This window comes from Helianthus annuus, chromosome 11, assembly GCF_002127325.2.
Source record: "Helianthus annuus cultivar XRQ/B chromosome 11, HanXRQr2.0-SUNRISE, whole genome shotgun sequence".
In the NCBI taxonomy this organism is placed as follows: domain Eukaryota; kingdom Viridiplantae; phylum Streptophyta; class Magnoliopsida; order Asterales; family Asteraceae; genus Helianthus; species Helianthus annuus.
Genome location: NC_035443.2, coordinates 31,252,622 through 31,267,480, shown reverse-complemented (window position 1 = coordinate 31,267,480; position 14,859 = coordinate 31,252,622). Strand labels below are relative to the sequence as shown.

The window sequence follows — 14,859 nt, the reverse complement described above, 5'->3', positions numbered from 1 at the left end:
GCAAAATTTAAGCTAGCAACACAAACTTTTACACCTAACTAAAACAAAACATGGATTAAATGTAACACCCCAAAAATATTTATTATGCATAAGTTAAAATGTAACAATAAAAGGGTGATGCTTAAATTAAATTTGTGATGGAAATAGAGGGACTAAAGCTGTAATTACCTAAAACTAAGATTAATAAAATGATAAATAACAAAAAAAAAAAACCCACACACAGTACGTGTGTGGGGTTCTGCTCGAACAAACAAGGGCCAAGGGGGGAACCCTAGCTTCATCCAATTCACAAGAAAAACTATAGAGATTCAAAGAAATTGAAAGCATAATCAGGAAATTGCAAGCTCTTAACTTGTTCATTGAAAGGGTAAGTTCAATTTCGTGATTTAACAAATTGTAGGAAGTGGGTTTTGATCTAATCTTGAATGCATGACATGAAATTTATGAAATTTAGTTAAGATTATGATATAAGATTAGAATAATACCTGATTACTAGCAAATTTTGTTGGCTAGATAGTCAAGACCCAATTTATGAGAAGTTACTAGGGATAGAATGATCAAGTATTTATATATGTGTGATTTGTTGATGAATAACCTTGCCTATGATGTATAAACATTAGATAAATTGATATGGAATAAAGCTTGATTGATTATTGTAGAATGATTGAAGAAAACTAGCTTAAAAACATGTTTAGCAAGATAGGTAAAAGTCCCAAAAATGCGAAACCCGCCATGTGTTTGATGAAATGCTTGAAAGAACACTTATGTGAAACTTAGAAGTTAATGGAACAAAGTTTGGGATACTAAATGAACGAATGATTATGTTGATATAGGCGTGAAGGAGGAGGGCTCGAGTGCTAAGAAATCGGAAGGATCACAGGATCGAGGTATGTTCCGTTACATACAAAAATCTTATTTAAATCTTGTTTTTATTACGAAAAATAGCCGTGATGTAACGATAATAGTGACTAGTAAGTAAATAACGAATCTTTCGCGGATTTGGTCATGTTAATAAAAGTCATATTAAGCTATGCAAGTCGACCGGCTCGAGTCAAACCGGGTCGAGTAATGAAATGGTACCATTCGTCTAGTGCGGGTGGCCATAAATGTAAAGCGAATATATGAGGTTCAATCCGTTATCCGGAACGAACGAAAGATTATGTTGAAAGCAATTAACCCAACTATACGGGTCGAATGTGTATGCTTAACTCTTATTAAGAGTGTTTATGCCAAACCCAAATACTTGGGTGGTCAAGTGTGTAAGAAAGATGCAAGCTCATATACGGATGAAGCTAAAATGGAAGGAATTATGATTTAACAAGTGTGATGACTAACTTCTAAAACTTTCTTGTTGAATGTAGGTAAATCCTCACTTTAGGCGATTTGGAGAATCGGAGCGAGCACGTGTCCATGTCATGTTATACCAAACGCTTCCGCTAGCTTATTCTCATCTTTTTGGTCTATGACTCGTTATTTTGTCCAACTTTGTTAGTAGTCGTACATTTGTAAAACTTGTCGTCTTTGCTTTTGGTAGTTTTATGTCAAACGGATCGTAGAATGTTATTTAGTGGATTAGTTTAAAAACAGGGGGTATGTTCGTTTTACGAACGGGTCATGCCCAATTTTTGTAAAAAAATAAATTAATTAATTATGTATCAAAGTTGGTACTTTTGATGTCTATTAAATTACTCTTGTAAGTAATTTTATAATTACGGAAAAGCGGACCTTACAAGTTGGTATCAGAGCCGAGGTTTGAGGGATTCGGGCAAGAATCTTAGCGCTCGAACTCAAACCGATGGCTCGTGCTAATGTGCTCGCTCCGAGATCGCCAATGAGGTAAGATTTTAGATAATTGTCTAATATAAGCATGCCTAATGCGTTGCGGTCTAAGATTTAAGGTTGAGTATGTTAAGAAGTGTTTATGCGTGTAAAAATAAGAAGTCTCTGGACCCGGGTAGCTGAAAATGGACCCGGAAAACAGTCGGAACAGCCAAAAACAAGACTGCAGCGTTTCAGCAAAGGAGAGGCCGTCGCCGATGCCCCCCTGGTTGCTGACGCTCTAAATGTCTGCCTACAGACAAAGTGGCTGACGCCACATTTAGGAAGCCCGTCGCCGACGGGGTATGATGCCGTCGCCGACGGGTAGTGGAAAATGGTTCCGCTGGAAATTTTTATTTTATGTTGTCTTTAATATTTTGAGTTTCCAAATGGTCTAGAGGCCTATTATAAGCTCGCTTAGGGTCTATACAAGGCCTAAAATGATTATGTAAACCCCGACTAGTGGTTATGGTAGAAAGAAGTGTATAAAGAAATCGAAAGACATGAATGAAGGATGAAAGTTTTAAAGACGAGTAAAGTTGAAAATGTAAGAATGTAAATGAAATAAACACGGATTAAAGTATCATGATGTAATGAAAGTTTGAGATGTGCACTAAACATAAACATGATCATGTGTAGATGGCCGACGCAAGCAACATTAATGATGATGATGATACTGCTCGTCAAGAAGCATTTAACAACAAAGTCACAGAAGTGGCGGAAGAAGTTATGCAAACTAGTCTTCCATGATTAGCTCAAGAAGTAGAAAGTCGGGTGTTGGGAGTTGTGGAGGCCATGATGACAAGTAAAATTGAAGAGTTGAAGGAATTAATTGAAGGATCTAAAGGCAAAAGCAAAGAACGACGGTGCACGTATAAAGACTTCATGGCGTGCAATCCCGCAACGTATGATGGTAAGATCGACCCAATCGCATGTCAAAGATGGATTTCAAACATAGAGGCGGTATTTATACGAAGTCGGTGTGATAAGGAAGATCAGGTGATGTTTGCTACTGGCCAACTCTCACCCTCCAGGCGAAAGATTGGTGGGATGCGCATAGCAAGGAAATAGGCGAAGAAAGACTCCAAATTATGACCTGGCAAGAGTTTAAGGAGCCCTTCATTAAATACCACTGTCTTCAGTCAGCCATTGATAAGATTCAAGAGGATTTCTTACGCCTCCGACAGAAAAACGAGACGATAAATGAGATATCGAACATTTTCTTGGATAAGATGAAGTTTTGTGCGGAGTTTGTGCAAACTGAAAGAATGAAGATCAATCGCTTTTATGGCATACTGAAGGCAGCATTCAGGGAGTTCATCACTCCCTCGAAATGTGAGACCCTTGACGAGCTTATTAATCTGGCGCGGGATAGAGAAATTGAAATTAAGAGGCAAGAAGAACGTGGTGAGAAGAGACCTAATGAAAAAGGTGCAAGTTCGACTCCGTTTAAAAAGGGGAAGTATCAAGAACAAGGAAGGAAAGATAAGTCAAAGGGTGGTATCACGCCTTGCAAGACTTGTGGAAAACTTCATACGGGAGAATGCTTACTAGGCAAAAAGGGATGCTATAAATGTGGTAATGAAGGGCATTCGTCTTATCAATGTCCAATAACCCGAAGACTTGATTCCATTGTTTTGAAAAGGGGCACATTAAATCGGAATGCCCGAAACTTCAACAAGAGTCGAAAAAGGAAGATAAGAAGCAAGAGAGTTCTAAGGCTAAAGGGAGGATGTTCCAAATCACATCTGAGGAGGCTAAGGTTCATCCGAATGTCGTTTCAGGTATTTTCCTATTAAATTTTATGCCGGTTCATGTTTTGTTTGACACCGGAGCCACTATGTCCTTTATTTCGAATGAAATCGTACAACATCCTTCCTTCAAGGTTAAGCGAATGCCGGCGCCCTTAGAAGTAGAAATTGCCGATAGTAAAAATTACTTGTTGCATGAAATCTGTAGGAGTCGTAAGTTAACTATAGAAGGTGAGGAATTCAACATCGACCTTATACCTATGGTTCTGGGGGAGTTTAAGGTAATAGTGGGTATGGATTGGATGTCCCAAAACCATGCGAAGATAAATTGTCAAAACAAAACCATAAATGTCCAAACCCCGGGTGGAAGTCAATTGAAAATTCAAGGAGAGAGAAACGTAGAAGTGAAATTATGTACTATTGTCCAAGCGGTCAAGTATGTAATTAACGGAGGTGGAGCCTACTTAGCTTATGTAGTAGACGCTCAACAAAACCTTCCGAAGTTTGAAGATGTTGAGGTCGTGAATGAATTTCCGGATGTATTTCCAGATGAATTGCCGGGACTCCCTCCCGAACGAGAGATAGAGTTTCGCATCGAGTTAATTCCGAGCGCGAAACCGATAGCGAAGGCTCCCTACAGATTGGCTCCCACCGAGATGCGAGAGTTAATGACACAACTACAAGATCTGCTAGATAAGGGCTTTATACGCCCAAGTGTGTCACCTTGGGGAGCGCCTGTTCTATTTGTTAAGAAGAAAGACGGGTCGATGCGCATGCGCATCGACTACAGGGAACTAAATAAGCTGACCGTGAAGAACCGCTACCCTTTACCTTGAATTGACGATCTTTTTGATCAATTACAAAGGGCGAGTTGGTTTTCAAAGATAGACTTACGTTCGGGATATCATCAAGTTAAGGTACGAGAAGAAGATATTGCAAAGACCGCATTTAGAACCCGATATGGACATTACGAGTTCTTAGTTATGTCCTTTGGGTTAACGAACGCTCCAGCAGCGTTTATGGATCTTATGAATCGGGTATGCCGACCCATGTTAGATAAATCTGTGATCGTGTTCATAGATGACATTCTAGTCTACTCGCGAAGCAAGACTGAACATATGAGACACTTGCGTGAAGTACTTGAAGTTCTCCGTAAGGAGAAACTATACGCAAAATTCTCAAAATGCGCCTTCTGGCTCAGAGAGGTGCAGTTTCTCGGCCATGTGATAAATTTGGAAGGCGTCTTGGTTGATCCATCGAAGATTGAGGCAGTAATGAAGTGGGTTTCCCCAAAAACTCCAACTAAAGTAAGGAGCTTTCTAGGCCTTGCCGGCTATTACAGGAGGTTTATACAAGACTTTTCAAAAATAGTGTTACCCTTAACGAAGTTGACAAGGAAGAAGGAGAAGTTTGTGTGGGGCAAAGACCAAGAAGATGCCTTTCACGTGTTAAAAGAAAAGTTGTCTAGTTCTCCAGTATTAACACTCCCAGAGGGAACGGAAGATTTGGTTGTCTATTCAGATGCTTCACATCAGGGTTTAGGATGCGTTTTAATGCAAAGGGGAAAGGTCATCGCGTATGCCTCAAGACAACTTAAACCGCATGAAGGAAACTACCCAACTCACGACTTAGAGTTGGCGGCAGTAGTTTTCGCCTTAAAGATATGGAGGCATTATCTCTAGGGTGCAAAACAATCTACTCGGATCACAAAAGCCTCAAATATTTCTTCGAACAGAAAGACTTAAACATGAGACAACGGAGACGGTTAGAACTTATCAAGGATTACGATTGCGATATTCTTTACCACCCGGGAAAGGCAAATGTGGTGGCCGAAGCGTTAAGCCAAAAAGAGTATCCACCTCCCATCCAAGTGAAGTCCATGAAGATGATTGTTACACCACGTTTGTTTGATATGATAAGAGATTCCCAAATAAAGGCTCTAGGAGCGGAAGATTTAAAGAAAGAAAGACTAATAGGTGTGGTCGATGAGCTAGAAGAAAATTCGACCGGACTCAAGACGAGATTCGGCCGAATTTGGATACCTCGTTTCTGTGAAGTCAAGACTGCGTTACTTGAAGAAGCTCACAAATCACGATACTCGGTTCACCCCGGGGCTACCAAGATGTATCAAGACTTGAAAACCAATTATTGGTGGCCGGGTATGAAACGTGATATTGTTAAGTATGTTGAGAAATGCCTAACATGTTCCCAAGTGAAAGCCGAACATCAAAAACCATATGGGGAATTGCAACCTTTGGAAATTCCGGTATGGAAATGGGAGGAACTAACAATGGACTTGGTAACCAAGCTCCCTAGAACAAAAGAGGGGCATGATACAATATGGGTAATCGTAGATCGACTTACGAAGAGCGCTCACTTTCTACCCATCAAAGAAGCTTACTCTTCCGTGAAGATAGCAGAAATTTATATGAATGAGATCGTATCCCGACACGGGGTGCCCGTGTCAATCGTCTCGGATAGGGATACTAGATTTACTTCTCGCTATTGGCAAAAGTTTCATGAGAGTGTGGGCACGAAATTACACATAAGCACTGCCTACCACCCTCAGACTGACGGCCAGTCAGAAAGAACCATTCAAACACTTGTCGATATGTTGAGAGCGTGTGTCTTAGACTTTGGGGGAAATTGGGATGACCACTTACCACTAGTGGAGTTTTCATATAATAACAGTTACCATAATAGTATTCAAAAGGCACCTTACAAACTGCTTTACGGGAGGAAATGTAGAACTCCAGTGTGTTGGGGTGAAGTGGGGCAAAGGGAAATTGCACTAGTTAATTTAATATCATTAACAAATAAAAAGATTGAATTGGTTAGAGCTCGACAGAAAGCAGCCCAGAATCGACAAAAAGTTTATGCAGACAAAAGAAGGCGCCCTATTGAATTTCAGGTCGGAGATTATGTTCTATTGAAAGTGTCTCCATGGAAGGGCATAATCCGTTTCCGTAAACGGGGTAAGTTGGGCCCACGATATATTGGACCATTTAAGATCTTAGCTCGAGTTGGAAGGGTTGCATATCGATTGGAGTTACCGTCCTCACGAGACAGAATTCACAATACCTTCCACGTGTCGCAGCTGAGGAAGTGTCTCGCAGATGATACAACCATTGTACCTCTCGATGATATTGAGTTGGACGAGGGATTGAATTATGTCGAGAGACCAATAGCCATTAAAGACTCCAAGGTAAAGAATCTCCGCAACAATACCGTTAAACAAGTGTTGGTACAATTGCAACACAGAAAGGGTTCAGAACTCACATGGGAAGCAGAAGAGGAAATGAGGAAGCACTATCCGTTTCTTTTTGGTATGTACACGTTTAAATGGGTTATGTGTTCAGGTTTCGAGGACGAAACCTCTTTTAAGGGGGGTAGACTTGTAACACCCCAAAAATATTTATTATGCATAAGTTAAAATGTAACAATAAAAGGGTGGTGCTTAAATTAAATTTGTGATGGAAATAGAGGGACTAAAGCTGTAATTACCTAAAACTAAGATTAATAAAATGATAAATAACAAAAAAAAACCCACACACAGTACGTGTGTGGGGTTCTGCTCGAACAAACAAGGGCCAAGGGGGGAACCCTAGCTTCATCCAATTCACAAGAAAAACTATAGAGATTCAAAGAAATTGAAAGCATAATCAGGAAATTGCAAGCTCTTAACTTGTTCATTGAAAGGGTAAGTTCAATTTCGTGATTTAACAAATTGTAGGAAGTGGGTTTTGATCTAATCTTGAATGCATGACATGAAATTTATGAAATTTAGTTAAGATTATGATATAAGATTAGAATAATACCTGATTACTAGCAAATTTTGTTGGCTAGATAGAATGATCAAGTATTTATATATGTGTGATTTGCTGATGAATAACCTTGCCTATGATGTATAAACATTAGATAAATTGATATGGAATAAAGCTTGATTGATTATTGTAGAATGATTGAAGAAAACTAGCTTAAAAACATGTTTAGCAAGATAGGTAAAAGTCCAAAAAATGCGAAACCCGCCATGTGTTTGATGAAATGCTTGAAAGAACAATTATGTGAAACTTAGAAGTTAATGGAACAAAGTTTGGGATACTAAATGAACGAATGATTATGTTGATATAGGCGTGAAGGAGGAGGGCTCGAGTGCTAAGAAATCGGAAGGATCACAGGATCGAGGTATGTTCCGTTACATACAAAAATCTTATTTAAATCTTGTTTTTATTACGAAAAATAGCCGTGATGTAACGATAATAGTGACTAGTAAGTAAATAACGAATCTTTCGCGGATTTGTTCATGTTAATAAAAGTCATATTAAGCTATGCAAGTCGACCGGCTCAAGTCAAACCGGGTCGAGTAATGAAATGGTACCATTCGTCTAGTGCGGATGGCCATAAATGTAAAGCGAATATATGAGGTTCAATCCGTTATCCGGAACGAACGAAAGATTATGTTGAAAGCAATTAACCCAACTATACGGGTCGAATGTGTATGCTTAACTCTTATTAAGAGTGTTTATGCCAAACCCAAATACTTGGGTGGTCAAGTGTGTAAGAAAGATGCAAGCTCATATACGGATGAAGCTAAAATGGAAGGAATTATGATTTAACAAGTGTGATGACTAACTTCTAAAACTTTCTTGTTGAATGTAGGTAAATCCTCACTTTAGGCGATTTGGAGAATCGGAGCGAGCACGTGTCCATGTCATGTTATACCAAACGCTTCCGCTAGCTTATTCTCATCTTTTTGGTCTATGACTCGTTATTTTGTCCAACTTTGTTAGTAGTCGTACATTTGTAAAACTTGTCGTCTTTGCTTTTGGTAGTTTTATGTCAAACAGATCGTAGAATGTTATTTAGTGGATTAGTTTAAAAACAGGGGGTATGTTCGTTTTACGAACGGGTCATGCCCAATTTTTGTAAAAAAATAAATTAATTAATTATGTATCAAAGTTGGTACTTTTGATGTCTATTAAATTACTCTTGTAAGTAATTTTATAATTACGGAAAAGCGGACCTTACATTAAAGAAGCAAAATTTAGGTCAGAGAACACTTTTCACACATTAGACAACATAAAACAAGACATGTAATTTGCAATGAGAAAATAGAATTCGATAGAACCGTTTTGAAGAGAACCGTTTCGACACGAACCATTTCGATGCGAACCGTTTCGACCCATACCGTTTCGAATCGAACCGTTTAGAATTGAACCATTTCAACGCGAACCGTTTTGACACGTTTCGACGTGAACGGTTTCGACCGTACCGTTTCGAATCGAACCGTTTCGACGTGAACCGTTTTGGCCCGTACCGTTCTGCCCGACCCGTATTGTTTCCACCCGTTTCGACCCGAACCAAGGGTTGTGGGTACCGGGGTGATGGATTCCAATTCATTTGACAACCAAACACAACATAAGTTGTGGTCTTACCGTTGGTTCCAACAAGTTCGACTGTACCCTTGTCAACCTTGAGACCAAAGAGGACTCCAGCTTCCTTCATAGCATCCACGAATAACTTACCTATAAACATTTTGTTAATGTTAAATCTAAGATAAAAAAAATTAAAAGCCAATTGACACATTTAAAAGCAATGAAAGATGATCATAAAATAACAAGTTGTTTGTCCAAAAACAATTCATGTAAATAAGGAATTGCTTCTCATACATTGTCAGCCATATACCGGTTGCCTCTTATTGGTATATGCGCACACATTTTTTCTTAGCCTTTTTAATGACAAAAAAAATGGTATATAGTAAATATGTTGAATAAGATGATACAAATTCATATTTTGGGAACAAAGGTATGTTGGCTATAGATCATTAAAAGATGTACGTTGTATCAGTTGCTAAAAAAGAATAGTGCATTACAATTTTTTTGCAGTTTGCCAAACGTCATATAATATAGTTAGTACCTGTCTTCTGTTAGAGATTTTCCTTAAAAAGAATGACTCCACTTAGGTATTGGAGAGCACCATGAGTGCAAAAAAGAAGCTCACGAAGTGCCCTCCTGTTTGACTCAACATTGATGCTAGATAGATGTTTTCCAAATGTACCAATTGACCCATCAACAACAAGAATATTATTGCCAGTTACATTAATAACTTTATTAACTACTGTAGCAACAAATGAAGTAGCAAGTTACATTTTATTTGGCTGAATTTCAAATGTTGCTAATGTGGAATCTATAGTGTCAAATTCTAATCAAAGCATCAAACAATATGAAATTACAATACTAACCCTTGGGTGGCCCCGTTATGGCTCCACCAATAACCGATGTTAAAACAAACGAACGAACAAGCTCCCGGCTTAAAAAAATGCCATGACAAAAGGTGATATAAAAGAATAGACTTACTTCATTTGTTTAGTATGGAGAAGTCTCCCAACAACAGAAATAGAAGCATCATGCTCTTCATTCTCATAAAGCATCTTAGCATCCGAAACCACTGGCAAATTCCTCTTCTTATAAGCAGCCACACACACTTGCACCAACCACGTAAATGGGCTACCCGACGGATCCATATTTCTATATAACTAGTGCCTAAAAACAAATGCAACAATCGATGGATGGGACGCCGAGACCCCACCCCCACCCCCACCCGATATATTCCTGAATGACATACGAGAATTTGGACATCAAGTTTTCAAAGCCATTCTGCCCAACAATTTCAAAACAATAAATATTACAGAAGGTAACACTGGTTAAAATTTTCTGGAATTGAATCAACTGTCACAGAACCGAAAACCAAACACATACAATAAGAAGCATACATGAGTAATTGACCTCCCAAAAACTGAAAATAGCAGAACAAGATTCTTAAAAAGTAACAAAATGTTTCAAAATCTCAAAATATTACCAAATTCAGTCTAGTTCGTTCTCTGAGCAGCCTCTTTGGCAAGAACTCTCTCTTTTGCCTTGGTCTTTGCTTGTGATTTTGATCCCATTATTCCACCACCCCACTTCTTCCTGTACTCTTCATACTTGTCATTGAAGTTTGCCTAGAACATCAAAATAACAAAAAGAATAATTTTAAATCAACCATAACTTTACAATAAAAGTTTATATAAAATCACTTGAGATGTACCTTGACAGCCTCCAAAATCCGGCTGAATTCCATTTTATCTTCGTTCTTGACTGTAGTCAAACACAGTGCTGCAGCGGTTTTCTGGTGAACAATCTGAAAATACAAAAATTATTTGTTTTTTTTATTCTAACTGAAACAATTAAAGCAGCAAAAAACTATATATAATATGCAGAACACGTACGGCTCCTAATCGTAATTTCCCTTTCACAATACAGTAGGGGATTTCCATCATTCTGCAGAGTGCCGGAAGCCAGACAACCAATTCAATTGGATCAACATTATGGGCAATGATTACCAGTTGCGCCTTGTTCTACAATCTTAAACCTCTTCTTCTCATTCACAATCTTAACCGACCGCCTTCGATGCTTCAAACTAAACCCCAAACATGGGCGGTACCCTTCTCCGTATAAGATAGTAAAAATACTAAAAAAAATATTTATAGATCATATTTTAACAAGTTGTTAACTTTTATACATCTACATATAAGATATCCTTATATCCCATCATATCTAGTCAAATTTTTGCCAAATCAATGGTCTATTATGTGTAAATAAATACTCAAAACCATCGCTCAATCAATAGTCAGATTTGTTAAATCGACAGTCTAAATTGTTCAAATACTAATTATATGCATATGGTGTCGCCTCGATGCACGCATCAACTGCAGTGACGCGATCTCATCACCGCATTTCAAAACCAACATCCTAACACAAAACTAATGTAAACTTCCCACAAATACACACAATAATTCTATTTCCTCTACATATATAACATATCAGAGGATAAGTCAAATAGTCAAAATAACAAACAACAACTGATTATACCTGCTACAACCATGATAAATGAAAAGATCATCAAGAGCACTCAAAGCAACACCACTAGTCACACATATAAACCCACCGGAAACAACTCTCCGGCCCCATGATTTTGGCTTTGCTTCCTCCTCAACCCCTGATTTCACCGAACTGTTGTAATTAAACAAATCACACTGACATTAATATTAGTTTTGAGATTGGGGTTATATTATGAATTGGAATTAATTTCATTACATATCTATTAATTGATACCTGGAAGAAGAAGAAGGATTGTGCCTGAGAAACCAAATAAACCTCCTTCCGATCATCGCTACTGATGTGCAAAACCCTTGTGACGACACACGGTTGATTGGGTTCAGGGTTTTTGGGGGTTTTGGAATGAAATTTGAACTTATTAAGGGAATATGATGTAGTCTCTGCACAATGAATCGATTGGGGAACTTAGCAACGACATTGACTCTTCAGCTTCATTCATCAATTAGGTTTGATGACATTCAATTGGGGGGCAAATTTGGGAGAATGGATGAAAAATTAGAGAAACAAAACAGACTTTTGGGTTGATGTCTTAAAAAATTATATGGAAATTATATTTTTGTACATGTGAAATGCTTTATATAGTATATAGATATAGATATAGATAGATAGATATATAGATAAAAGCTTAATATAAACGCTTAAAATCAATTTATATGCTTTTTAAGTTATCTTATCATGTGATTTTGAATCATGAGTGTTGAAACAACATTGTCTACCTCATGTTTCTATATGGAAGCCTTATATTTAGCTTTTTCTTTGTCAATGGGTTTGTAACTAAAGTTTTTAACTAACAAGTGTTGGTTAGTTTTTTTTTAGCAATAATATGCTGCTTTGTAATTCCATAATTTTTATGTACCTCAACCAATAACAAGTGTTGGTCAGTGACTAAGTTGGTCACTGACTAAGTTGAAAGCATGCCAATGTTTTTTCCCTTTTTAATTGTTTCATGTTTCTTCAGGATTTTCTTTCACTTAAGCTCTAAATTGCTTATGTCTTATTCTTGTTGCATCTAGGACTTCTAATAACAAATGTGAAACAAATAAGGATAAAATCATCTGTTTTCTAATAAAAAGTACTTAAATTAACGGGGAAGTTTGGGTAGGAAAATATGTATAATTTATAAACATTTAACATACTTTCATGAACCCGCGAAATTGTGTAACACCCCGAAAATGCAAATCATTTATTTTGAATATAATGCTGCTAAATAAACTAGTCAACTAACTGGGATTGAAATAACCTAGTTAGGTAAAGGCCTTGTAGTGACTTACAATGGGTTAAAACACTAGAAATTAGAACCAAATGATAGTTGAGGGGCTGAAAGTGTTTAAAATTGAAACTAATACTAATAAAACAAAAAAATTAAAAACTCAAACACACTTAATGTGCTGAGATCGAACCAGACAAGAGGGAGGGGGCGACCAGGTTCTCCAAAACCCTAATATCCACAAAACTCATCAATTGAATGTTCAAATTTGATCCAAAACGAAATCCGAGCTAAGATTAGTGATCCTCACTGCAAGAGGGTTACAAGGCATGTAAAATTTGATGAAAAATTCTCTGAATAGATTTCTCATGAATTTGGAAAATCTGAAATTAGATGTTGCATGTTTGTTATTTGGATAGAATAGGGATGATATAGTGTCTAGGAGTAAAACCTAGACAACATCATGTGGAATCATGTCTAAATTCAGGAAATTTCATGAACACATTGAAGGTGGTTCATGGGTTTTGTGAGAAAATGATGAACACTAGGGTTTAGAAGGCTATCCTAGTGTAAATTGATTCATAGAAACTGAATTCTGAAAAGTAAGATGTTTAATTCTATATGTGATAGCTCAATGTTTGTTAATCTAGGCTAAGTGACAAGCCATGAATTAGAACATAAAAGATATAAAATTCTGCCCTTAAAGTGTTTGTATAAATGCCTCAAAGAAGGCTTAAAACTGAAATTTAAAGTTAAACGCATATTTGAGATGTTTCGGCAAATTATGCGATGTATGATTTAAAAAGGAGTTCTAAACATAAGGTGATTGAACTCTATAGGAAAGGAAGCCGGAGCATCGAGCGGGCAAACCGGTGTGGACGCACGTTTGAAGGGCTTGCTTTAAAGGTATGTAACTTGTTATGTTACAACATGTAATTTGGATACGTTAATTGTTCATGATAGTGTTTTGGTATGAAGGTTAATAATAGTCGAAGTGATATTGTTCACTATTTGATTTAATAAGTCAAGATTCGACTAAGAAACGTTTGGTAGTCGTTATAATGGAGGATTCCATAAACGAGCCAAACGGGTCGAATAATTGTGTAGTGAGTAGTGTTAATGTTGAAACTTAGCTTTTGGCGTTGACAATCACAAGAGCATGAAGCCATAAGATTGGTAATGAAATGCCGGTGATATAAAGCCACGGATGTTGGGTAAAACGCCTTAAGGTTACTATTGTAATGGAAGAAAAGTTGTGTAAATATAGTGGGCCGAATATTTAATTAGAGATTTTAGTGATTCAGCCCGTAAACCAAAATTTCGGTATAATAATTGTGGTAGGCACGTCGGTAATTTAAATACGGTCGTGTAGGAAAAAGAATCACTAAAAACGGACTTACGGATCATAAGTTATGGGAATTTTAAGTTGTGACTTGATAAAACATTGAGCTGGGTATGTGCAGCAACAGTTAAGCAACATTCTGTGAAAATGGGGGCTAGGCGTCACGCGACGCCCCCCAGCTCCGGAAAAATTTTATTTTTTATTGTTTTGGCCCATGGGACTTGTTTATACCCATTCTAACATTATCAAAACTAACATTTGATGTGGTTTGACCTTAGGTGATATTGGGGACACTCCGGAGGGAGATCAAGCATGTTTGAAGAACCGAACACGAACTTTTGAAGCTTTCGCGAATATTTAAACATGTTTAAAACAACGTCTATGTAGTTAACACTTAAATATTTGTTTTGGGATTGTTAAACTAGTAGTACTTATCCATAATGTTATCTTGATGAATATTTTCCTTATGTTTGATTCCCAAATCAAAGTTTTGGGTTTTCAAATGCGTAGTTATGTTAAATTCATATAAAAACAAACGTAGTGTTACAAGTTGGTAATCAGAGCTTAAGGTTGTCAACAAAGTGTTCAGTTCAAGCTTGATCGTGTCACACCCCGACCACGTAAAACAACAAAACATGGCGAAAACGTCGGGGAGTGTTGTAACAGAATCATTGTTTCATAACACATGGAAATTGAAATATTGTTTTATTAAATAAAAGAGTTACAATGTCTTGACAATCAAAGAAATATAACATAAATAAACTAGTCTTGCATCTTTTATTGTCACTAAGGCCCAAGTCCGCC

The 14,859-nt window shown here is 37.4% G+C and overlaps 1 protein-coding gene and 2 long non-coding RNA genes across 3 annotated transcripts; 2 read left to right on the top strand and 1 right to left on the bottom strand.

The window, feature by feature from the left end:
• The first annotated feature begins 238 nt into the window (after positions 1-238).
• LOC110891909 lies at positions 239-1,663 on the top strand. Its single transcript, XR_002565658.1, has 3 exons — positions 239-367; positions 834-887; positions 1,362-1,663. It is a non-coding gene; the product is annotated as an uncharacterized LOC110891909 (long non-coding RNA).
• Positions 1,664-7,140: 5,477 nt separating this feature from the next.
• Positions 7,141-8,530, top strand: LOC110891910. Its single transcript, XR_002565659.1, has 3 exons — positions 7,141-7,269; positions 7,701-7,754; positions 8,229-8,530. It is a non-coding gene; the product is annotated as an uncharacterized LOC110891910 (long non-coding RNA).
• A 1,739-nt stretch (positions 8,531-10,269) lies between these two features.
• On the bottom strand, positions 10,270-10,960 carry LOC110891912 (60S ribosomal protein L7a-2). The gene is made up of 3 exons (XM_022139392.2): positions 10,837-10,960; positions 10,656-10,748; positions 10,270-10,569 (listed from the first exon to the last, which is right to left on the bottom strand). Exons 1-3 carry the CDS (start codon positions 10,885-10,887, stop codon positions 10,438-10,440), a joined length of 276 nt encoding a protein of 91 aa, XP_021995084.1. The 5' UTR covers positions 10,888-10,960; the 3' UTR covers positions 10,270-10,437.
• Positions 10,961-14,859: the final 3,899 nt, after the last annotated feature.

What these genes read in the sequence shown, in the direction of transcription:
- LOC110891912 (XM_022139392.2), bottom strand. Translation starts at nt 10,887, where the DNA reads ATGATGGAAATCCCCTACTGTATTGTGAAAGGGAAATTACGATTAGGA. An exon ending in GGAAATTACGATTAGGAGCC is followed by an intron (nt 10,749 to 10,836) that starts GTACGTGTTCTG and finishes TTGTATTTTCAG; the next exon opens with ATTGTTCACCAGAAAACCGC. An exon ending in GGATTTTGGAGGCTGTCAAG is followed by an intron (nt 10,570 to 10,655) that starts GTACATCTCAAG and finishes TTGATGTTCTAG; the next exon opens with GCAAACTTCAATGACAAGTA.